The 24,718-nt window shown below is 32.2% G+C and overlaps 2 protein-coding genes and 1 pseudogene across 5 annotated transcripts; all 3 read right to left on the reverse strand.

Annotated features, from left to right (window-relative positions):
- Positions 1 to 1,689: 1,689 nt before the first annotated feature.
- On the reverse strand, positions 1,690 to 8,643 carry LOC108318834 (disease resistance protein RPV1). Of its 4 annotated transcripts, XR_008250604.1 has the most exons (6): positions 7,993 to 8,643; positions 6,553 to 7,627; positions 6,105 to 6,422; positions 2,312 to 4,437; positions 2,167 to 2,189; positions 1,690 to 2,014 (listed from the first exon to the last, which is right to left on the reverse strand). XR_008250604.1 is itself a non-coding variant. In XM_052880517.1 (4 exons), the coding sequence occupies exons 1-4, from the start codon at positions 8,481 to 8,483 to the stop codon at positions 2,383 to 2,385; spliced, it is 3,939 nt and encodes a 1,312-aa protein (XP_052736477.1). In that variant the 5' UTR covers positions 8,484 to 8,643; the 3' UTR covers positions 1,690 to 2,382. The 4 variants fall into 4 exon arrangements, 1 of the variants encoding a protein (XP_052736477.1); XR_008250608.1 differs by lacking the exon at positions 2,167 to 2,189; XR_008250606.1 differs by having other exon boundaries at positions 1,690 to 2,189.
- Positions 8,644 to 8,906: 263 nt separating this feature from the next.
- Positions 8,907 to 12,634, reverse strand: LOC128195452 (disease resistance protein RUN1-like; annotated as a pseudogene).
- Positions 12,635 to 17,207: 4,573 nt separating this feature from the next.
- Positions 17,208 to 23,855, reverse strand: LOC108318709 (disease resistance protein RPV1). The gene is made up of 5 exons (XM_052880522.1): positions 23,111 to 23,855; positions 21,437 to 22,514; positions 21,007 to 21,294; positions 17,677 to 19,752; positions 17,208 to 17,556 (listed from the first exon to the last, which is right to left on the reverse strand). Exons 1-4 carry the CDS (start codon positions 23,599 to 23,601, stop codon positions 17,710 to 17,712), a joined length of 3,900 nt encoding a protein of 1,299 aa, XP_052736482.1. The 5' UTR covers positions 23,602 to 23,855; the 3' UTR covers positions 17,208 to 17,556; positions 17,677 to 17,709.
- Between the last annotated feature and the right edge of the window lie 863 nt (positions 23,856 to 24,718).

Consider the following 24,718-nt stretch of genomic DNA (forward strand, 5'->3'; position numbering starts at 1 on the left):
CTTTAGTAAAGTGGACGAAGTGGGAAATGAAGTGTTGCCTACAAATTAACTTCAAGAGTTTCCACCTATAAATTAAAGTAAAAGGCAATGCAACTCATCCAATTGGAAGTAAAACTAAAATATATTTTAAAGGAAAAGCACAATATATTTTTGAAAAGGAAGGGACTAAGCAAAACTTGATCTGAACACATATAAATATAAAGGCCAACACGATGCTATGTAATAGGCAAAAAATGGAAGATTGACATTAAGGTGAATGAAGGACAGGAGATAAAAATTTCAGACGTAAATAAATTGTATAAAAACAATATATAATAATAAATTTAATCTAACCAAACATTTCAACTTCTTATACTTAAACATTAATCTAACCAAACCTAGTTTGTAGTTGAGAAATTGACTTTTTATTCGTATTGATATTTATGAAAATGAATTTTATAATTCAGAGTCAGCTGTTTAATTATATACTTTTCTACTATTCTAACAATCTAAAACCAATTACTAATGTGAATTATTTGACTGTTTAACATCTTGTAGTATTTGAAATTATCAAAGAGATAAAAAAAATGAGCCAATTTGGTGTTGTTAATTAATTATTGTGACTGAGATTATTTTGTTAATTTGGTGTTGTTAAAAAAAACTGAGATCATTTTGTTTTTCATATTTGAATTATGAATGTTTTAAAAAAATTATTGTAATTGTTTTAACTATTTGTTAGCTGAATTGTTTTAACATGTTTTCGTGGGCTATGATATCGTGAGGTTTTATTACGTTAATTATTATTTCGATTTATTAGCTATATAAACATTTAAATATGGAAAGGAATATTTTGACAACCAGTTTTTCACATTATTGTAGCAGTTTAACAAATAATAATAAAACATTAAAATATATTATTTAATTAAATATAAATTAAATTATTAAATAAAAAAATTAGTAAAATTTATTGTAATAATAAACAAGTTTTGACGTAGGTAGTTTTGGCAATTACTTTAATAGCTGAAAATAATATCTGTAACAATTTTTAACAACCACAAATTACATCTTAAATAGTAAAAAATTAGCATTTTTTAGTTTATGTATAATAGAATTTCAACAAATAAAATTAAAAAATCTCCCGCATTAATAATTTATTTACCATTTTTATATAATTTATTTTGACAATAAAGACATATAATTGATATTGAGTTTTTAATTTAAAAAATCTGAAGACCTTATATATTATATGTATGAATGGTTTTGTGCTTGACTCAGAAAAAATATGTGTATCAGATAAGACACGTCCGATATATCAGTATTTTTATTTGGAAAATAATAGTATACCATAATTATATACATATCGAAAAATATATAATTCTTAAAAAGATATTAAATATATATGATTATTATTGTATCAATTTAAATTTAAACTGAATATGTTAAAATTATTAATATAAAAAATTATTAGATATTGTAATAATAAAAATATTATTATTTTACAAATCAGATATTTTATTGATAAAAAGATAAAATATTTTTAAATAGTAGATATCAATACGTGTTTGATAAATTTATTTTTATGCTTATGGAATAAGGAATCAGAAACTTACAAAGCCTCTCAAAACTAAGACACGAATAAGACGAGAGAATGCAACTGAGAAATCATAAGATAATTAATGAAGACCTTCTTAATAGGAGTCTTTAAACCTATATCCAAATAATTATAAATTCAAATAAACTGTCTTCGACTTTACTGTCTAACTACAATTATAAAGAATTAACCATCACACTCTAGTAGCTTTTATAAGTCACTGCTCAAATGAAACAAGGTGTCTCAAAGTGAATAAACGAAGAACAACAACAAATAACTTCTTATCATCTTCAGTCATCCAAGTTAACCAATAAACAATTTTATGGTTTTACAGCTCCATGCACAATCCAAATACAATGATATGATATTCAATTGGCAGAAACATTTTCCCATTTACGAATTACCCTTGCAAATGCAGCTCCTCAAGATTTCATAATGCCTTCGCTGCAAATGAAAGCCAAAATATGCTAAAGAAATTAAAATGAAGAGTTTCAAGAAAATGTAACTTTGGGACAACGGAGCAACTCAACTTACGTCCAAATCAAACTATATCTAACAATAACTTACAAATCAAACTATATCTAACAATAACTTACAAATCTTGTCTGAACGAACCCACCTGTAAAATGCCATTAAAAATGTAAATAAAAACAAAATAAATTAAAAATGAGAAATTCATAATAAAAGTTTAACGTTTTGAAATTTTGTAATTAATAAGTATTGGTTATAAGCCACACTCACCAACGGAAGATCAATTAGCAGAACACTAAGTAGCTTTCTGCCTTCCTCTTCCTATCTTCCTTTGTTTCCCTTCAAGACTCTGTAACATTGCTTCCGCTTCTATAAAGAGGGCATATGCCGCATTCTTTTATTGTGACAACTGATTTGAACTCTCCCACAACTGAGTCGTAATTTGGCCACCGAAAGTCAAAATCAAGCGGATTGATCTCAAAAGTGAAGCTGCTAGCATCACAGAGTCTAAGGCTCATGCTGCTCGTCTTTAGGGACTCCAAGTTAAATTTCCACATGAATGTGTGATCTTGATCAATAGGTCTCTCTTCACCATTCCATTTGAAATAGCTTTTTAACAAATCATTATTTGGAATAATGTGTGTGCCACCGTCATCAGATTCAAATTTTAGGCTGTAACTAAAATAACCACGTCTAGCTTCAATATCATTCGTATCTAACAGTCCAAAAACAACACACAAAGCGAAACCAATGACCCTATCATCGTTGCAGAAGCTTAAATCTTCATTTATAGTCACTGAACGTCCCTTGCCACGAAAACGAAACCAATGAGGAATTGCACTCCCTGAAAAACAGAAAAACACAGACCTATATGCATCGTTGCTCATCCTAAGCCTTGCATCCTCCTCAATGTTAGCACGAGCACCCGAATCCAGTTGTTGAGCATTGGTCAAATGAAAATTGAAGAAACTCTCTTTGGAATTTGAGAGGTTTTGAACAAGAGAATTTGACCTCACTTGTCTAATGGATGGGCAATCCAATGCCACCAGTTGTTTTAGAAACGTTGGAATCTTTGGGATGCATTCAAGATTTTTGCAGCTACTCAAATCAAGTGATTTCAAGCTTGTAAGATTAGCAATGCTTTCCGGAAGGTTCACGATTCCACTCTCACTCAGTGACAGTTCCATTAATGACGACAGGCTACCAATGTGTGTTGGGATTTCTGTTAATTTGGCACATCCCGAACAATCAAGTTTACAGAGATGCTTTAGATTAACAATAGAGTTTGGGAGTGATTCGAGATCCCTGCATTTGTTGAGCTGCAGGGATCGAAGATTAATCAAATTGCCAAATGAGGAAGGCAGATCTTTGATAGCCGTTTCTGTTAAGTTTATGTGAGCAAAAGTTTGTGCCTGCTCCGTGATCTCTGGGAAGGTCTTCAACTTTAAGCAACCACACAAATCAAGTTTCCTCAACTTCAAATTGAAAATGGTACTTGGAAAAGTTTGAAGTGATTTACAGTAGGTAAGGTCTAATTTGCATAGTCTGGTGAGGCTTCCAATGGAAGATGGAATAATCTCAAGATTCTTGCAATCTCGCAAACTCAGTTGTTCAAGCCCTACCAAACGCCACAAGGATGAAGGCAGTGCCTGTATGGCTGTGTCGTCTAAGATTAGAACCGCCAAATTTTCCATCGTGTCCTCAATCTCGGGGAAATTTTGCAATTTTGAGCAACCACGGAGACAAAGTTTCTTTAGGAATTTCATCTCAGAAAGGTCAGATAGAAATATTGTAAGGTCAGAACAGTTTGTGAGATCTATGAAACAGAGCTTCTTCAAAATTCCAAAGTTTAAGGGCTCATATCCAGTGAGTGGTATCGGCATTTCCTCATATGCGTATATATTATTATTAGTCACTTGTTTTTCTTCATCTGCTTCCCAATATCGGTCAAAAGTAATGGAGAAAATGCTTCCGTAATAGGATCTTATGATATTTTCAGGTCCAGGCAAGCAATCCAGTAAGGAAAATCCAGTTTGCAATTGACGCGCCAGTTTGACGCGAGGGAATATTGGAGCGATTAATGATGACGATGGTGGAGAATAAGATGTTTGGGTTTGACTGGTTGAAAATATTTCAAGATTCGAACACCTGGAAAGATTAATGGATCCTGGTGATCTGGATAGAATATTGCTAGGAACAGTTACACTATTGAGATCATGACATCTATCTAAACCTAAATAACTGAGCTTGGTGAGTAATATGGAAGAGTGAACTTTAATCAACTTTGGACAATTATTGAGAATTATTTCTTCAATATTTGGTGACAGGGAAAGGTCTGGTATTCTTGTAAGTTTCTTAGAATGATCCAGGTTGAGCCTTTTCAACTTCGGTAAACTCTGCCAGAAAAAGGAAATTATCAGGTAATAAAGAAAAACTACAATGAAGCTTATTTATTTTTCTTCAATAAACTCCTACTTACGTTATCTGTTTAGTTTACGTTGAACAAACAAAATTATAGTGGCTATAAATTTGATAGTTATTACAAAAAATTAAACAAAATTTGATAGTTTTGTTTCCTATCTAATATTACATCCTAATAATTTCAACCTGATGAAAATAATTTATAATAGATGACAACTACTTACCTTTATTTATCTTTTCTCGTCTCTCTTCTTCGTTCTAATAAAAATATATTGTAAAAATTTAAATAAACGACATTACTCTTATAAGAATAAACTGACAAAGGGAGTTACAATTGAACCTTAGGTAGGTTGTATGTTAATGTTGAATGATGCAGACAATGTATAAATCCATCTTTCCGTGATTTATTGAATACATAATTTATTACAGGTTATATTGAAGTTATATGATAATAAAAAAAAAATAGATTAATTAAGTTCAAGTCTTTAATAAATTTAAATTTATTTAGTTAAGTGAGTATTCAATTTTTTTTATATTTTCTAATTAAGATATTAAATTTATATATTTCACTTGTTTAATTTTTCAATTAATTATAAGATATGAATGTTATATTTTGCTTATTTGTCAATATATTAATAAATAAAATTAATAAAAACTTCACTAAAATATCTAAAATTAATAAAAACTTCACTAAAATATCTAAAAACTTCACTAAATGATCAAGATGTCAGTCAAGTTATGTGATCATTGAAGTAAAAGAATCTTCCTTTTCGATTAGGAAACGAGGTCATGCTATGAGATTGATGATGATGACTATAAGATGCATGAATATGTATACATAAATATATGATATACATGATGTTATATATTATGTGATTCCATTTATGACCATTATGAGTATGACCTTATGTGCATTTTGTCCTTTTATGGGTGTGTTTTGGCCTTTTATGGGTATGTTTTGACCCTTTCATGAGCATGTGTGAGGGATATCTAAGATTATATTGTGATCGAAATATTAAATACAAAACTTATTATAGAAAAAAAGATGTTGAAGACGGTTTGACTATGAAGTTATCATGAGTGGAAAGAACTATTTTGACATAAAAAAATTGGGAATGAATTTTCCAAAATATATACTTATGATAGGTGATGTACATTTATATATGAATAATTTTGAGAATTTAAAGTTATAGTAAGATAATTCTTTTTAGTAATGTATCTAGTAGTTATAAGCAAGAATGATTATATTAAATAGGGGTGTTTGAAATAATACAAAAGGAAAAGATAACATTTCGATATCTTTTATACATTAGAATAGATTACCCACACACAAATAAGTAAAAAAACAAGCACTCTATCCAGATACCTCACACATAATATGGGTAGACAATACAATCATGGACCAAAATGCATCAAACAAATGCATGTTCTACATATTTGATTTATAATTATCTTTAGAAGCATGCTAAATATGATTGTAATGATATATGCATAATTTAGTGGGTCTAATAAAAGAAGTATCAAAAACAAATAATGTGGAGTAGGCACAAAGGAATTGCTAATGAAAACATGTAGATAGATATATAGTACAGAAAAATACTTGTAAGTTTAGAGCGTAAAGGATATAGAGAACTTGAAAAACCTGATCTTCTTCCCAAAGTTGTTCAAGATGGCAGTCTGGCATTTCGAGTCTCACTAGATTTTCTGGGCAAAAGTTGGGTGGTAAAGATCGTTGAGGGAAACCTTTCCAATAAAGAATCTTTAAAGTGTCTGGTAGAATTACAAGAGATGAAGCAGGGGACACTTTGAATTTGAGTGGAAGCACATAATCAAAACAATCATAACAATCATAGAGTATAAGCATCCTTAGATTATCCATCTTTCGTAAAGCTTGTCCATGTACTATAACTTCTTTTATTTTCGTCAAATCTAGTAAGATACCTTGAATTGCATCTGACCCCTAAAAGTAAATCAATGTAATTGGAAAATAAATAAACATGAAATATTCCATATGTTTAATAACAACTTAGTGGTTTGCAATTTAAGAAAAGTAAATCCATGTCTTTCAATTGAGTGACAATAGAACATACCTTGTTCTTTTTCAAAACCTCGTTAATTTCGTCAGCCTTCCACAATCGACTACGTTTTCCAGGATATTGAGGACACTCTTTACGAACAATTTCTTGACCCATTTCTTGTATTAGATCGTGCATTTCAATTCTACCATCAACGATAGATATTAGACCTCTGTCTTTGAGAATATCCATTTCAATCTTAGAAGAAAAACCACAGTCATCTAGTCTTTCTACTACCACACTCTCCTCGTGTCCCCTATAAAAGCAAGCGATGTCAAGAAATATATTCTTTTGCTCCTCATCAAGCCCATCATAACTTAATTTTAACACAATAAAAATATTAAGATCTTGGCATTTTTTCAACTTTTGTAACTGACTTTCCCATGCTTCTCTTGTTCTGCCATAAAGTAATGAGCCCAAAATTTGGAGAACTAATGGAATTCCTTTTGCATATCTCAACACCTCTTCTGTCAAGTCCTTGTACGTTGCTTCGTGTGAAGAGTTTTGTTTAAAAGCATGTAAAATAAAAAGTTTTAGAGAATCAAGATCATTCAACTCCTTAACTTCGTAGATGTCATCAGCTCCAGCATTCTTTAACACTTGTTTGTCTCTACTGGTTATAATGATTCTACTGCCTTGTCCAAAACTATCACGCCTTCTTAACAATTGTTTAAGTTGAACCGAATCAGTAACATCATCAAGAATTATGAGATTCCTCATTCGTTTGAGTCTTTCACTGTAGTATAAACTAGGGGATGGTACTTCATTTAGAAGCTCAGACATATATTTTTCTCTGACAGTGTCTATTCCATCTCTTTCTATTTTTTTTTGAGTGTCTAAAACAAGGCTTCTGGAATCAAATTGCATTGCCAATATGTGATGTATTTGTTGAGAAATTGTAGTTTTTCCTATTCCTCCCATGCCACAAATTCCTATGATCCGAATATCTGATGACTCAAAATGCATCAAGAATCGAATTCTTTCAATATGTTTTTCAATGCCAATAATTCCTTCATCATAACTAATGGAATAAAGATTCAATTTTTTCAAAATATCTTCCACAATTCCTTCAACAAGTGTGTTTTCTGACCTGACAGATAATTTAAAAAATAAAGTTTTAGTATTCAAGCACTAAGCTAAACTAAGCTAAAGAAAAATTCAGAAGAGTGAACATCATTGAAGAGATGTTTAACGTAAGTATACGACATTATCTTCATATATTAGCTTGGTTAATTGGTTTAAAAATTGCAAATCAAGATCGCAAAAGTTCTTCAGTAACTGTTTGTGACTTTTGATACTGGAGAACAGTCCTGTACAAAGTTAAACTGTAACAAAGTGATATGATCAAATCCATGACCCATTAAGAGAAAGGGAAAAAAAGAAACACTTGAACTATGATGAGATCAACAGATTTTAGTAAATGAAAAGAGATACTGAATATCTGAATATAGTGACCTGATAACGTTTGAATCCCGGCCGGCGAGTCCAGCAGCTTCAGTTAGAGCATTCTTCCATCCTTGCACTTTGTCCATGTCTTCCTTAAACCGCTGTTCATGCTCTTCGAATGCTTCTTTGTATCTCTTTTCCTGTTTCCTGACAGTTGCTGGATCCACCTTGTAGAAAACGGGTATCACATCCCTTCCATATCTCTTCTTGCAATCCAGTATCTTAGTCAGTTCATTCAAACACCACGTCGAAGATGCATAGTTTTCGGAGAAGATCAGAACATATATCTTTGATTCTTCTATTGCAGTATTTAGTGCAGGTGAAATTTCTTCGCCCCTTTGTAGTCTGTCATCAATATATGCTTGGATGTGATTTTTCTGCAGCGCTGCAAAAAGGTGACTAATGAAGTTGTAACGTGTGTCTTCCCCTCTGAAGCTGAGAAACACATCATACCTAGTGGGAGAAGTAGACACCGGGAATGATGAAGAACTTCCTGACATTGGAATCAATTAGAAAGATGATGAAGATGTAGTGGGAATGATGAAGATCTATGAAGAACTCTCCTTTGTGAAAGTATCTGTCGGTGTTGTTTGTTCTGGTCAGCCACGTATAATAACTAAGCTATTGAGTCAATTAAGGCTCAACAATTTACAGAATAATTATGGACTCTAAATTTAGATCATTTTATAAAAGATTGTTTTTGTTAAGTAAACTTTAAGTGTGGACCCCACGTGTTTTTCTTTAAATGGACAAGATAATTGAATCACGGAAAAAAGAAGAAAACTTTGTAAGTGGAAAGTGAGCTCCACCGAAAGTGTAACCATGTTTTGGATTCTTGTTCCTTTTGTAAATGATAAATTGGAAGCCAAAGTAGCAAATTGATACGGTGCAGTAGAAATCAAAATCTGTGTGAAAGAGAGAAAAGCACTTTGTGCACCGTGCAGAGAAGAAAAATCAGGGTGAGTTGTAAGTGAGAGTGAGTGTGAGTGAGGGGAAGCCACGGAAGTTGGCAGTATACACCAAGTGAGGAGGGTTCAATTTTATAGTGTTGTGAGTTTTAAGAATTAAGAAGGTTGTATTCCAAAAAATTGCTAGTTTATCAACAAAGAAAATATTTCCAGATTCTATAGTTTAAACCTTTATTCAAATAATTATAAATTCAATGGAAGTTTATGAAAAGGGAAGAATATGTTTTTTCAATGTTTACTTTCTTCACTGAGGAGCTGTAAAAGAGTACAATAAAGAAGCAGGAAGAGAAGAGCATAGAAAAAACTGTCTAGAAGACAATAAAGAAAGGATTCTGATACATTGAAACTTGTAATTAAAGAGTATTGGTGATAAACCAGTTTAGATCCTCACCAAAAGACTAATTACCAGAAGAGCAAGAGACTAGCTGGCAAGCTAGCTTTCGGCCTTCCTCTTCTTATCTTGTTTTGTTTCCATCGAAAATTGTGCAACATTGCTTCCGGTGCTATAAAGAGGACACATTCCGCATTCTTTTATTGTGACAACTGATTTTAACTCATTCACAACTGAGTCGTAATCTGGCCACTGAAAGTCATAATCATACGGACTGATCTCAAAAGTGAAGCTGCGAGCATCACGGAGCCTAAGGCTCATGCCGCTAGTCCTCAGGGACTCCAAGTTAAATTTCCACATGAATGCGTGATCTTGATTGGCAACTCTGTCTTTATAATTCCATTTGAAATAGTTGTTTAGCACATCATTATTTGGAATAATCTGTGTACCATCATCATCAGATTCAAATTTTAGGCTGTAACTAAAAGAACCGTATCTACCTTCAATATCATTCATGTCTAACAGTTCAAAAACAACACACAAAGCGAAACCAATGAGCCTGTCATCGCTGCAGAAACTTAAATCTTCATTTATACTCACTGAAGGTCCATTACCACGAAAAGGGAACCAATGAGGAACTGCACTCCCTGGAAAACAGAAGAACACAGACCTATATGCATCGTCGGTCATTCTGAGCCTTGCATCCTCCTCAATGTTAGCACGAGCACCTGAATCCAGTTGTTGGGCATTGGTGAAATGAAATTTGAAGACACCCTCCTTCGACTCTGAGAGGTTTCGAACAAGAGAATTTGGCATCACTCTTCTAATGGATGGGCAATCCAATGCTACGAGTTGTTTTAGAAACGGTGGAATAGGTGGGATGCATTCAAGCTTTTTGCAATCGCTTAAATCAAGCGATTTCAAGCTTGAAAGATGAGCCATGCTCTCGGGAAGGTTCATGATTCCACTCTTTCTCAGTGACATTTCCATTAATGAAGACAAGCGACCAATGTGTGTTGGGATTTCTGTTAATTTGGCACAACCCGAACAATCAAGTTTACAGAGACGCTTTAGATTAACAATGGAGTTTGGGAGTGATTCGAGATCAGTGCATTTGTTGAGCTGCAGGGATCGAAGATTAACCAAATTGCCAAATGAGGAAGGCAGTTCTTTGATAGCCGTTTCTTTTAAGTTAATGTGAGAAAAAGTTTGTGCCTGCTCCGTGATCTCTGGGAAGGTCCTCAACCTTAAACATCCACACAAATCAAGTATCCTCAACTTCAATTTGAAAATGGTGCTTGGAAAAGTTTGAAGTGATTCACAGTAGGTAATGTCTAACTTGCATAGTCTGATGAGGCTTCCAATGGAAGATGGAATAATCTCAAGATTCTTGCAACCTCGCATACTCAGTTGTTCAAGCCCTACCAAACGCCACAAGGATGAAGGTAGTGCCTGTATGGCTGTGCCGTCTAAGATGAGAACCGCTAGACCTTCCACCGTGTCCTCAATTTCGGGGAAATTTTCCAATTTTGAGCAATCACGGAGACAAAGTTGCTTCAGGAATTTCGTCTCAGAAAGGTCACATGGAAAGGTTGTAAGGGAAGAACAGTGAGACACATCTAAGAAACAGAATTTCTTCAGACTTTGAAAGTTTAAGGGTACACCTTCTCTTAGTTTCGTCAGTACTTCATCACATTGTAAGTATATATCATTATTAGTCACTTCTTTTTCTTCCTCCTCGTATCTATCAAAGGTAATTGAGAAGATTTCACTGGGATCTAGTCTTATGAAAGGCATAGATTTACCCCTTCTATAGTGGGGTCTTTCCCAGATTGATGATAATAATGGAAAAGGCCATGATTGAGTTTCACAGGTTTGAAACATTTCAAGCTCGTGACAATCGGAAAGTAGAATCAATCCAGGTGATCTGGTTAGAATATTGCTGGGAATTGTTACACTCTTCAGACCATAACAACCATTTAACAATAAACAACTGAGCTTGCTGAGAAATCTGGAAGAGTGAACTTGAATCAACTTTTCACAATGACTCAGAATTATTTCTTTAATATTTGGTAAAAGAGAAAGATCTGGTATTCTAGTAAGTTTTGGAGAATAACTCAGGTTGAGCCTTTTCAACTTTGGTAAATTCTGCTACGAAAGTAAATGAATCAGGTAACAGAAAAACTAAAATAAAGTTTTAAGCAATTTTATCTATTTTTCTTCGGTATACTCTTAGTTACATTATCTATTGACTCTATATTTTACATAAATACCACTATTAAAAAGATCACACTGTGAACTAACAAAATTATGTTGAGTATAAGTTTTATAGTTATTATAAAAATTCACAAAATTTAACATGTTTTGTTCCTTACCTAAGAATAGAACACAATCATCCTAAGATTGTTCATCTTTTTGAAAGCTTTTGCATGTACTTTAACTTCTTCCATTTCGTCTATATCTTGTAATATACATTGTATTGCATCTGATCCCTGAAAGTATCAAAGCAATTAGAAAAAAAAAACATAAATGTTGCATTGCAAGCTATTTAATAACATCTCAATGGTTATCAATTTATCATAACATAAATCCATGTGACTCTTTCAATTGAATAACAATAAAACATACCTTGTTATTTCTTAAAATCTCATGAATTTCGTCAGCCTTGAACAATCGGCTGCGTTTTCCAGGATGTTGAGGACACTCTTTACGAACAATTTCTTGACCCATTTCTTGTATTAGATCGTGCATCACAATTCTACCATCCAAGATAGATATGAGACATTTATCTTTGAGAACATCCATTCCAATCTTAGAAGAGAAATCACAATCGTCTAGTGTTTCTGCTACTACAATCTCCTCGTGTCCTCTGTAAAAGCAAGCAATGTCAAGAAATATATTCTTCTCCTCCTCTCAGAGCCCATCATAACTTAATTTTAATACATTGAAAATATCATGATCTTGGCACTTCTCCAAGTTTTGCAACTGACTTTCCCATGCTTCTCTTTGTCTGCCATATAACAATGAACCCAAAATTTGGAGAACTAACGGAACCCCTTTTGCATATCTCAACACCTTTACTGACAAGTCCATGTAAGTAATTTCTTTCGAAGAATTTTGTTTAAAAGCATGTAAGTTAAAAAGTTTTAAAGAATCATGAAAATTCAACTCTTTAAGTTCGTAGATATCATCAGCTCCAGCATTCTTAAGCACTTGTCTATCTCTACTGGTCATAATGATTCTACTGCCTTGCCCAAAGCTATCTCCACTACAGCTTTCCATTCAGTTCTCTCAAAATATCTGTGGGAGTTGTTTGTTCTGGCCAGACACTAGTCAATCGAATATAAAGCATGAGTCATCCACTACAGCAACTAGACAAAAGAAAAGAAAATATTTGAAGACTCAACGACCTACACAATAATTATAAATTCCAAATTTTGATCACTAATACGCGTGGAAACTTAGGGGGCATGTCTCCCAATGGTATCACTCTTTTTGTTATGATAATTAAAAAATTAGATATTATAATAACTATTAAAAAAAAGTGCTTTTAAAAAGTATATACAACATATGAAAAACAGTTATGAAAGTAAATATTTCTATTAACTTTTATACTATTATAATAATAAAACATTTAAAAATAATTATTATTTATTGTAAATAGATTTTTAATAAATAATAAAATTAATAAAATAGATTGTAGAAAAACTAGTAACGAAATATGCATATTTAAAAAATAGTTAAAAAATATTTATCATTATAAATTATTATTATTATTATTTTTATTTGTATTGTGTAAATGTACATTGATTTGAAATATTGATGAGATCATTTCAAAGAAAAATTCTATGATGTGATAATGGTAGAGTTGTTAAAATGGGTCACAAACTGCGGGCCAATTCGGTCCACCACAGGTTCGGGTCGAGTTAGGTTTGAAAAAATTATATTTCTTTTATGCGGGTCAGATTTAAACCCGGCTCATGCGGGTTGAACCCGTGGTGGGCCGGATTAGCCCACCAACTCACATACCTATTTTTATTTTATTAAAATTTAATTTTAGTTTTATAAAAAAATATTTATTAATTTTTTTGTTTGAAAAAATTATTTAACTTCCTTATTTTCAAAATTAATTAAAAGGAGTGAAATTTGTTTAGATTTGAATTATAGAAAGATTGTAATTTTTTTTATTTTAAAAAAATTGTAATTAAGTGAGCCAGAGAACCAACTTCTTTATGCATCTTTTGGTGGAAACCTTTCAAAGTGATAGGACAATTATGCTTTCAAATATTTTAGTTGGACAATCATTTTGCCATTTCGCGATACTTACATAAACTACCTTTGGGCCATAGGTTTTGACAGAATAGACTGACAAAGTAAACCGGTTGTTTTCTGAGAGTAAAGGTTGAACATAGGTATATTGTAGAATCGTTAACTCTTTGTTCACTTGAATGAATTTGAAAGAGAGTCATTGACTGGATTTGAGAAGATTTGAAGATAAATTTTGTTGTTGTTTATTTAAGTGAATTTGAAAGTAAGTGAGAGTAAATTTGGAAGCAACGTTTGTGAGAATTAGGATTTGATTGATGTGATAAATTAAAAAAATTTAATTTTAAATCCTCTCAAATCCATTCAATTACTCTCTTCCAAATCCATTCAAGTGAACAAAAGTGACGCATACAATGCGGAAGTCGATCTTTCCACAATTTATTAAATATATAATTTATTGAATATTTTATTGAAGTTATGTTATAATAAAAAAATTGGTTTAATTAAGTTTAAGTCTTTTATAAATTTGATGATATTTTTAATTGAGTTTTATTAAATTGTTTTAACAAAGTATTCGAAATTTTTATTTATCCTCATAATTTCCTGTCATTTAATTGAGTTAATTGGGTAAGGATGTATTTTAAACGAAAACAATAAAAAAACACTTGTCATAGGAAATTTAAGATGTATTATTCAAAAATGAAATTTCTTATGAGACATGTATAACATGAGTTTTCTGAATATTGTCAAATATGATAAATTATTCTACATAATTGAAATACAATTGGAGGTTTTTGTATTCTGAGATAAAAATGACTAAGTACATTTTATGCTTATGGATTTAGGATTCAGAAACTTACAAAGCCTCCTCAAAACTAAGAAATCATACGAATAAGAAAAGAGAGAATGCAACTGAGAAATCCATAAGATAATAATTTACGAATTATCCATGCAAATGAAATGCAGCTCCTAAAGATTTCATAATGCCTTCGCTGCAAATGAAAACCAAATATGCTAAAGAAGTTAACGAATGAAGAGTTTCAAGAAAATGTAACTTTGGGACAACGGAGCAACCCAACTTACATCAATAACTTAGAAATCTTGTCTGATCGAACCCACCTGTAAAATGCCATTGAAAATGTAAATAAAACAAAATAAAAAAAAAATGAGAAATTCATAATAAAAATTGAACGTTTTGAAACTTGTAATTAACAAGTATTGGTTGTAAGCCACACTAACCAACAACGGAATACCAATTAGCAGAAAAGCAAGAGACTAGCCCACTAAGTAGCTTTCTGCCTTCCTCTTCCTATCCTCCTTTGAAGACTCTGCAACATTGCTTCCGGTGCTATAAAGAGGGCACATTCCGCATTCTTTTATTGTCACATCTGATTTTAACTCATTCACAACTAAGTAGTAATCTGGCCACTGAAAGTTATAATCATATGGACTGATCTCAAAAGTGAAGCTGCGAGCATCACTGAGCCTAAGGTTCATGCCGCTCCTTCTTAGGCTCTCCAAGTTAAATTTCCACATAAATATGTGATCTTTATCAATAACTCTGACGTCATCTTTCCATGTGAAATAGTTATTTAGCACATCATTATTTGGAATAATCTGTGTGCCATAGTCATCAGACTCAAATTTTAGGCGGTAACTAAAAGAACTACGTCTGCGACTAATAATATTGCTATCTAACAATCCAAAAACCACACACAAAGCGAAACCAATGAGCCTATCATCGCTGCAGAAACTTAAATCTTCACTTATAGTTACTGAAGGTCCCTTGCAACGAAAAGGGAACCAATGAGGAACAACACTCGCTGGAAAACATAAGAACACACACCTATATGCATCGTCGGTCATCCTGACCCTTGCATCCTCCTCAATGTTAGCACGAGCACCTGAATCCAGTTGTTGGGCATTGGTGAAATGAAATCTGAAGACACCCTCCTTTGAATCTGAGAGGTTTCGATTTGACATCACTCTTCTAATTGATGGGCAATCCAATGCTACCAGTTGTTTTAGAAACGGTAGCATCTGTGGGATGCATTCAAGATTTTTGCAGTCACTCAAATCAAGTGATTTCAAGCTTGAAATATGAGCAACGCTTTCAGGAAGGTTCACGATTCCGCTCTCACTCAGTAAACCGGTTGTTTTCTGAGAATAAAAGTTGAACATAGCTATATTGTATGTTAAATCGTTAAGTGACGCATACAATGCATAAGTTTATCTTTCCACAATTTATTAAATATATAATTTATTGAATATTATATTGAAGTTATGTTATAATAAAAAAATTGGTTTAATTAAGTTTAAGTCTTTTATAAATTTGGTGATATTTTTAATTGAGTTCTATTAAATTGTTTTAACAACGTATTCGAAATTTTTATATTATCCACATAATTAATTTTCTGTCATTTAATTTTGAGTTAATTGGGTAAGGATGTATTTTAAACGAAAACAATAAAAAAGCACTTGTCATATGAAATTTAAGATGTATTATTCTAAAATGAAATTTCTTATGGGACATGTTTAACATGAGTTTTCTCATGAATGTTGTCAAATATGATAAATTACTTTACATAATTGAAATAAAATTGGAGGTTTTTGTATTCTGAGATAGAACTGACTAAGGTGTAATTTATTGTGGTTTGAGAATATAAAACAAATCTTTCATACATAAAGGAGACTACACAAATATCTTAAAAGTTAAAAAAAGAAAACACTCTACAAAAGAGATCTCAAATATATATATAAAAAAATTGCTAAACCAAAATATCATGTAAATCAGGATAGACACTATGGAGAGATATCTAACTGGACAATACAATCATGGGCCATTAGACGATATGCATAAAATATAACTATTATATTTATAATTATATTTAGAAATGTGCTAAGTATGACGCTTATGATATAGTATAAATGTGTGATTCTAATGAAAGAAATATCAAAACGAATAAGTGGAGAGGGCACAAAGGAATTTCTAATGCAAACATGTAGATGTACAATACATAAAATATGCATGTAGAATTTATTTTTATCTTTAAAAGTCTAAAAGGCAAAGGAACATAGATAACTTGCAAAACCTGATCTCTTTCCCAAAGTTGTTCAAGATGGCAGTTTGGCATTTCAAGTCTCACCAGATTTTGTGGGCAAAGGTTTGATGGCAAAGATCTTTGAGGGAAACCATTCCAACAAAGAATCTTCAAAGTGTCTGGCAGACTTACTAGAGATGATTCAAGAAACACATTTGAACGCCAAGAACTAGAATAAGAATAGAACACAATCATCCTAAGATTGTTCATCTTTTTGAAAGCTTTTGCATGTACTTTGAACCTTTTCATTTCGTCTATATCTTGTAATATACTTTAATTAAGTTTAAGTCTTTTATAAATTTGATGATATTTTTAATCGAGTTCTATTAAATTGTTTTAACAAAGTATTCGAAATTTTTATATTATCCTCATAAATTCCTGTCATTTAATTGAGTTAATTGGGTAAGGATGTATTTTAAACGAAAACAATAAAAAAACACTTGTCATATGACATTTAAGATGTATTATTCTAAAATGAAATTTCTTATGAGACATGTTTAACATGAATTTTCTGAATGTTGTAAATATGATAAACTATTCTACATAATTGAAATACAATTGGAGGTTTTTGTATTCTGAGATAGAAATGACTAAGTACATTTTATGCTTATGGATTTAGGATTCACAAACTTACAAAGCCTCCTCAAAACTAAGAAATCCCAAAAATAAGAAAAGAGAGAATGCAACTGAGAAATCTATAAGATAATAATTACGAATAACCCTTTCAAATGCATCTCCTCAAGATTTCATAATGCCTTCGCTGCAAATGAAAGCCAAATATGCTAAAGAAGTTAACGAATGAAGAGTTTCAAGAAAATGTAACTTTGGGACAACGGAGCAACCCAACTGATGTCCACATCAAACTCTATCTAACAATAACTTAGAAATCTTGTCTGAACGAACCCACCTGTAAAATGCCATTGAAAATGTAAATAAAACAAAATAAATTAAAAATGAGAAAGTCATAATAAAAGTTTAACCTTTTGAAAGTTGTAATTAACAAGTATTGGTGATAAGCCACACTCACCAACGGAAGAGCAATTAGCAGAAGAGCAAGAGACTAGCCCACTAAGTAGCTTTCTGCCTTCCTCTTCCTATCCTCCTTTGAAGACTCTGCAACATTGCTTCCGGTGCTATAAAGAGGGCACATTCCGCATTCTTTTATTGTCACAACTGATTTTAACTCATTCACAACTGAGTCGTAATCTGGCCACTGAAAGTTATAATCATATGGACTGATCTCAAAAGTGAAGCTGCGAGCATCACAGAACCTAAGGTTCATGCCGCTCCTCCTTAGACTCTCCAAGTTAAATTTCCACATAAATGTGTGATCTTTATCAAGGAGTCTGCGACTATAACCCCATTTGAAATAGTTGTTTAGCGCATCATTATTTGGAATTATCTGTGTGCCATCATCATCACATTCAAATTTTAGGCGGTAACCAAAAGAACCGCATCTGCTTTTAATAACATTAGTATCTAACACTCCGAAAACCACACACAAAGCGAAACCAATGAGTCTCTCATCGCTGCAGAAACTTAAATCTTCATTTATATTCACTGAAGGTCCTTCGTTGTGAAAAGGGAACCAATGAGGAACAACACTCCCTGGAAAACAGAAGAACACAGAGCTATATGTATCGTGGGTCATCCTGAGCCTTGCATCCTCCTCAATGTTAGCACGAGCACCTGAATCCAGTTGTTGGGCATTGGTGAAATGAAATTTGAAGACACCCTCCTTCGACTCTGAGAGGTTTCGATTTGACATCACTTGTCTAATGGATGGGCAATCCAATGCCACCAGTTGTTTTAGAAACGGTGGCATCTGTGGGATGCATTCAAGATTTTTGCAGTCACTCAAATCAAGTGATTTCAAGCTTGAAAGATGAGCAACGCTTTCAGGAAGGTTCACGATTCCGCTCTCACTCAGTGACAGTTCCATTAATGACGACAGGCTACCAATGTGTGTTGGGATTTCTGTTAATTTGAAACACCCCGAACAATCAAGTTTACAGAGATGCTTTAGATTAACAATAGAGTTTGGGAGTGATTCGAGATCCCTGCATTTGTTGAGCTGTAGGGATCGAAGATTAACCAAATTGCCAAATGAGGAAGGCAGATCTTTGATAGCCGTTTCTGTTAAGTTTATGTGAGAAAAAGTTTGTGCCTTCTCCGTGATCTCTGGGAAGGTCCTTAACCTTAAGAAACCACTCAAATCAAGTTTCCTCAACTTCAATTTGAAAATGGTGCTTGGAAAAGTTTGAAGTGATTCACAGTAGGTAAGGTCTAACTTGCATAGTCTGGTGAGCCTTCCAATGGAAGATGGAATAATCTCAAGATTCATGCAACTGCGCAAACTCAGTTGTTGAAGCCCTACCAAACGCCACAAGGATGAAGGTAGTGCCTGTATGGCTGTGTGGTCTAAGATTAGAACCGCTAAATTTTCCATCGTGTCCTCAATCTCGGGGAAGTTTTCCAATTTTGAGCAACCACCAAGACAAAGTTTCTTTAGGAATTTCATCTCAGAAAGGTCAAATGGAAATATTGTAAGGGAAGAACAGTTCGAGAGATCTATGAAACAGAGCTTCTTGAGACTTTGAAAGTTTAAGGGTACACTTTCCATGAGTTTAGTCGACACTTTTTCACCTTGTGAGAATATATTATTATTAGCTACATCTTCTTCATCTTCTCCCCAATATCGGTCAAAAGTAATGGAGAAAATTTCACTGGGTCTTGGGCCAGTAGCCCGAGAGTTACGCCCGACACGACGGAATCTTGAACCGATTAATGATGATGATTGTGGAGAATAAGATATTTGGGTTTGAGTGGTTGAAAACATTTCAAGCTTGCGACACCAGGAAAGAAGAATGAATCCTGGTGATCTGGATAGAATATTGCTGGGAACAGTTACACTATTGAGATTATCACATCTATCTAAACTTAAACAACTGAGCTTGCTGAGGAATCTCGAAGAGTGAACTTTAATTAACTTTTCACAACCACTGAGAATTATTTCTTCAATATTTGGTGACAGAGAAAGGTCTGGTATTCTTGTAAGTTTCGGAGAACAACTTAGGTTAAGTCTTTTCAACTTCGGTAAATTCTGCCACAAAAACCAAATGAATCAGGTAACGGAAAAACCAAAATAAAGCTTTAAGCAATTTTTGTCATTTTTTTTCGGTAAACTCCTAGTTACATTTTTAAGTTTATACTTTACATAAATACTACTATTAAACAGATCGGACTTTTAACTAGCAAAATTATGGGGCTATAAATTTGATTATTATTATAAAAATTCACAAAATTTAACATATTTTGTTCCTTACCTAAAATTACACATCTTAATAATTTCAACATAGACTTATTATGTATTGATAAAACTGATGAAAGTAACTTATAATTGATGACAATGTCAAAATACTTTATATTTATATTATGCATGCGTCAACTATTTACCTTTATTATCTTATCTCATCTCTCTCCTTCTTTTTCATAAAAACACACTGTCAAAATTTAAATGAGAATGACGTTACTCTTAACAGAATCAACTGAAAAAGTAAAATAGTTGTTTTCTCATAGTCAAAAAGTGAGCCTTAGTAGATTGTATGTTTATCGTTAAGTGATGCAGACAATTTATAAGTACATATTCCATAATTTATTAAATACTTAATTTATTGTATATTATATTAAACTTATGTCATAATAAAAAAAATCAATATATAGAATTAAATATTCGAACAATTTACAACACAACTTTAATCAGTAACGTTTCCACATAATTTTTTTTCATACATGTGGGAGTTTCTTTTCGCTATCTTATAGCTTTTATTTTTTCTTTAATAAATGTTGTACATCGGTTTAATCATTCTACTTTTATTTTTTGGTTTGAAAATATTATTAAGGAAAAAATATGAAAATAGAGTGTGTACACCAAAGGATGAAATTCCTTTATATATTTTTGTAAAGTATGCTCAAATGATACTATTTTATTAGAATTAAATATAGTTGATATTTTTTACAAACTATGAAAATTATAAAAAATTAAATAAATTATATAAAACTCCATTTTATTTATATAACTATCCTCGTATTACAACACAACAATCACGGACAATTAGACCATATGCATAATGTAAATGCAAACTCTTCTATGTGCTATTAGATTTATAATTATGTTCAGAAACATACTAAGTACCATGCTTATGACATGAATAAAAGAAACATCAAAAGGAATAATGTGAGAAGTCACAAAGGTATTGTCAATGAAAACCTATGTACAACACAGAAAACAAGGTTGTAGAATTTATTTTTGTCTTTAAAAGTTTAAAATGCAAAGGAAAATGATAACTTGAAAAACCTGGTCTCCTTCCCAGAGTTGTTCAAGACTGCAGCTTGGCATTTCAAATCTCACTAGATTTTGTGGGCAAAAATTTGATGGCAAAGATCTTTGAGGAAAACCAGCCCAATAAAGAATCTTTAAAGTCTCTGGTAGACTTACAAGAGATGATACATCAAACACATTATTTGATGAATAATAGAACATAAGCATCCTAAGATTATTCATCATTTCAAAAGCTTGTGCATGTACTTTGAACCTTTTCATTTTGCTCATATCTGCTAATATACATTGTATTGCATCTGATCCCTGAAAGTAAATCAATGTAGTTAGGGAAAAAAAACTAAATAGGAAATGTTGCAATGCAGGATGTCTAATAAAAACTCAATAGTTTGCAATTTATCATAAAGTAAATCTGTGACTCTTTTAGTTGAGTAACAACAGAATATACCTTGTTATTTCTTAAAACCTCACAAATTTCCTCAGTCTTCGATAATCGGCTTCGTTTTCCAGGATGTTGAGGACACTCTTTACGAACAATTTCTTGACCCATTTCTTGTATTAGATCGTGCATCACAATTCTACCATCAACGACAGATATTAGACACTTATCTTTGAGAACATCCATTTCAATCTTAGAAGAGAAATCACAGTCATCTAGTCTTTCTGCCATCACAGTCTCCTCATGTCCTCTATAAAAGCAAGCTATGTCAAGAAATATGTTTTTCTGCTCCTCATCAAGCTCATCATAACTTGATTTTAATACATCGAAAATTTTAAGATCTTGGCACTTTTCCAACTTTTGCAACTGACTTTCCCATGCTTCTTTTGGTCTGTCATAAAGCAATGAGCCCAAAACCTGGAGAGCTAACGGAATCCCTTTTGCATATCTCAACATCTTTATTGACAAGTCCATATAAGTACTTTCTTGTGAATAGTTTTGTTTAAAAGCATGTAAACTAAAAAGTTTTAGAGAATCATGAAAGTTCAACTCCTTAACTTCGAAGATATCATCAACTCTAGCATTTTTAAGAACTTGTCTATCTCTACTGGTCACGATGATTCTACTGCCATGCCCAAAATTATCATGCCCTTCCATTAATCTTCCAAGTTGAGTTGAATCGGTAACGTCATCAAGAATGAGAAAAACCTTTGTCCGTTTGAGCCTTTCGCGATAATAGAATAACTGAGATGAAGGTGCTTCCTTTAGAAGCTCAGAGAGATATTTGATTATGATATATTCTATTCCATCTCTTCTTATTTTTTCATGAATGTCTAAAACAAGGCTGCTGGAATCAAACTTTAATGCCAATGTATGATATATTTGCTTAGAAATTGTAGTTTTTCCAATTCCTCCCATACCACAAATTCCTATGATCCGAATATCAGGTGATTCAAGATGTAATAAGGACTTAATTTCATTCATATATTTTTCAGTGCCGACTATTCCTTGATCATAACTGATGGAATCATGATTCAGTTTTCCTAAAATATCTTCTACAATTTGTTCAACAAGTTTGTTTTCTGGCCTGACATGATTTAGAAAATAAAGTATTAGTATTCAAACACATAAACCAAACTAAAGTAAAGAAAAATTCAAAATGAAGAAGAGTGAACATCATTGAATAAATTCAAATATATAATAAATTAAAAAAGGTTGATATAAGAATACAATTTTATTTTCAGATATTAGAAATTGCAAATCAGGACTCAACTTAATAAGTTCTAAGACGAGTGATGAGTCTATAAGAAAGAACATTGAAAAAAAGTTAGATAAATATGACTTGAATTCATGGCACATAAATATCGACACCACTTTAATACAATTTTAATTTGACGGATTTATGAATATTTTTTATATAATTACAGCATTATCATTTATATATAATATCTAAAGTCATACTAGAATCCTAAACTTTTAATGACTTATGATACGAGGGATCAGGCTAGTAGGTACAAAGTTAAACTCTTACAAGTGATATGGTCAAATCCATAGCCGACTAAGAGAAATGAAAAAAAAGAAAAGCACTTGATCTATGGTGAGATGAGCACAATTACAGTAAATGAAAAGAGATCCTAAATATCTGAAAAAGTTGAAAAAGTGCTTTTAACAAAATATAATGACCTGGTTACTTTTGAATCCCAGCCGGAGAGTTCAGCAGCTTCGGTTAGAGCATCCTTCCATCCTTGCACTTTGTCCATGTCTCCCTTAAACCGCAGTTCATGTTCTTCGAATGCTTCTTTGTATCTCTCTTCCTTCTTCCTGACAGTTGATGGATCCACCTTGTAGAAAACGGGTATCACATCCCTTCCATATTTCTTCTTGCACTCCAGTATTTTAGTCAGTTCATTTAAACACCACGTCGAAGATGCATAGTTTTCAGAGAAAACCAGGACATAGATCTTTGATTCTTCTATTGCAGTTTGTAGTGCAGGTGAAATTTCTTCGCCCCTTTGTAGTCTGTAATCAATATATGCTTCGATGTGCTTCCTCTGCAGCTCTGCATAAAGGTAAGCGATGAAGTTTTCACGGGTGTCTTCTCCTCTAAAGTTGAGAAACACATCGTACTTAGTCAGAGAAGTAGACACGGCGACTGATGAAGGACTTCCTGACATTGGAATCAGTTTTCTCTCCTTTCTCTGTAACTCTCAAGGCTCAGGGATTCTAAAAATTTGTATACTCTCGATTAGAAAAGAACGTATATATTTCTACCCAAAGTCTACTCTGCTGCTCTGACACAATCAAACTAACTTTTGGAGAAGCCATTCAATTTTCTCCAAGAAAAAATATTACTGAGACAACTCAATTTTTTACTGTTCTTTCTTACATTTTAGTATTTTTATTCTGAAAAAAAATACAAAATTTTATATTTTTAGGATGATTTTATTTTGTATTATATGTCAAATAAGGATATTATGTGTTAAATAAATATAAAAGTGTATCACTGTATCACTTTCTCAAAATATATCTCTCCATAGATAAAAAATATATATGTATATATAAAAAGGAAAATGGAACAAATTTTTATAATAGTATCTTTCACTATTTTTCTTCTTTTAAAATACAAAAATTAATCATTTTATTTTTAAAAAGATTGTCAAAATAACAATAAAAAGTGTGAAACAACCTTTTTTTTAAATAAAGCATTAGTTTTAACTCGGTAAAAGAAAAAGATAAATATTGAATCAATTGAAGACTCAACAATTCACACAATAATCATGGATCCTAAATTTATATCACTAACAGGTTCAGAAACTAAGGAACATATCTCCCCATGTGTACCGGTATCCCTCTTTTTCATGATAATAAAAAAATAAAACTAAAAGTTAAATATTATAATAATGAAGCTTATTATAGAATTTTTTTTTCCTTTATTTTCTAAATTTAGTTTAGATATATGAGAATTTTAGGAAGTTTTAGGATTTATTACCGGTTTTTCTCTCCAGCTAGGTGAACCTGCTACTATGCCACGCTGTTAAGTTGTCAAGATTGAACTGTAGGGTTCATATGAAGTTGCTGAAGAAACTCAATCATCATATCATTGGAGTAGCTCAATCAATGAAGGATAAATTCAGCTTAAGAAATATTTTCACAAATATTAAAAGTATCGTATCAACTAAAGATAAAAACAAATTATAATATATAAATGAAGTATAAATTTCACCACAAAAACTTGTTTGTGAGGTGGGATTGAGTTCATGTAAGGCTGATCAAGTTTTCTTAAAGAAATGT

The sequence above is a fragment of the Vigna angularis genome, chromosome 1 (assembly GCF_016808095.1).
Source record: "Vigna angularis cultivar LongXiaoDou No.4 chromosome 1, ASM1680809v1, whole genome shotgun sequence".
Taxonomy (NCBI): domain Eukaryota; kingdom Viridiplantae; phylum Streptophyta; class Magnoliopsida; order Fabales; family Fabaceae; genus Vigna; species Vigna angularis.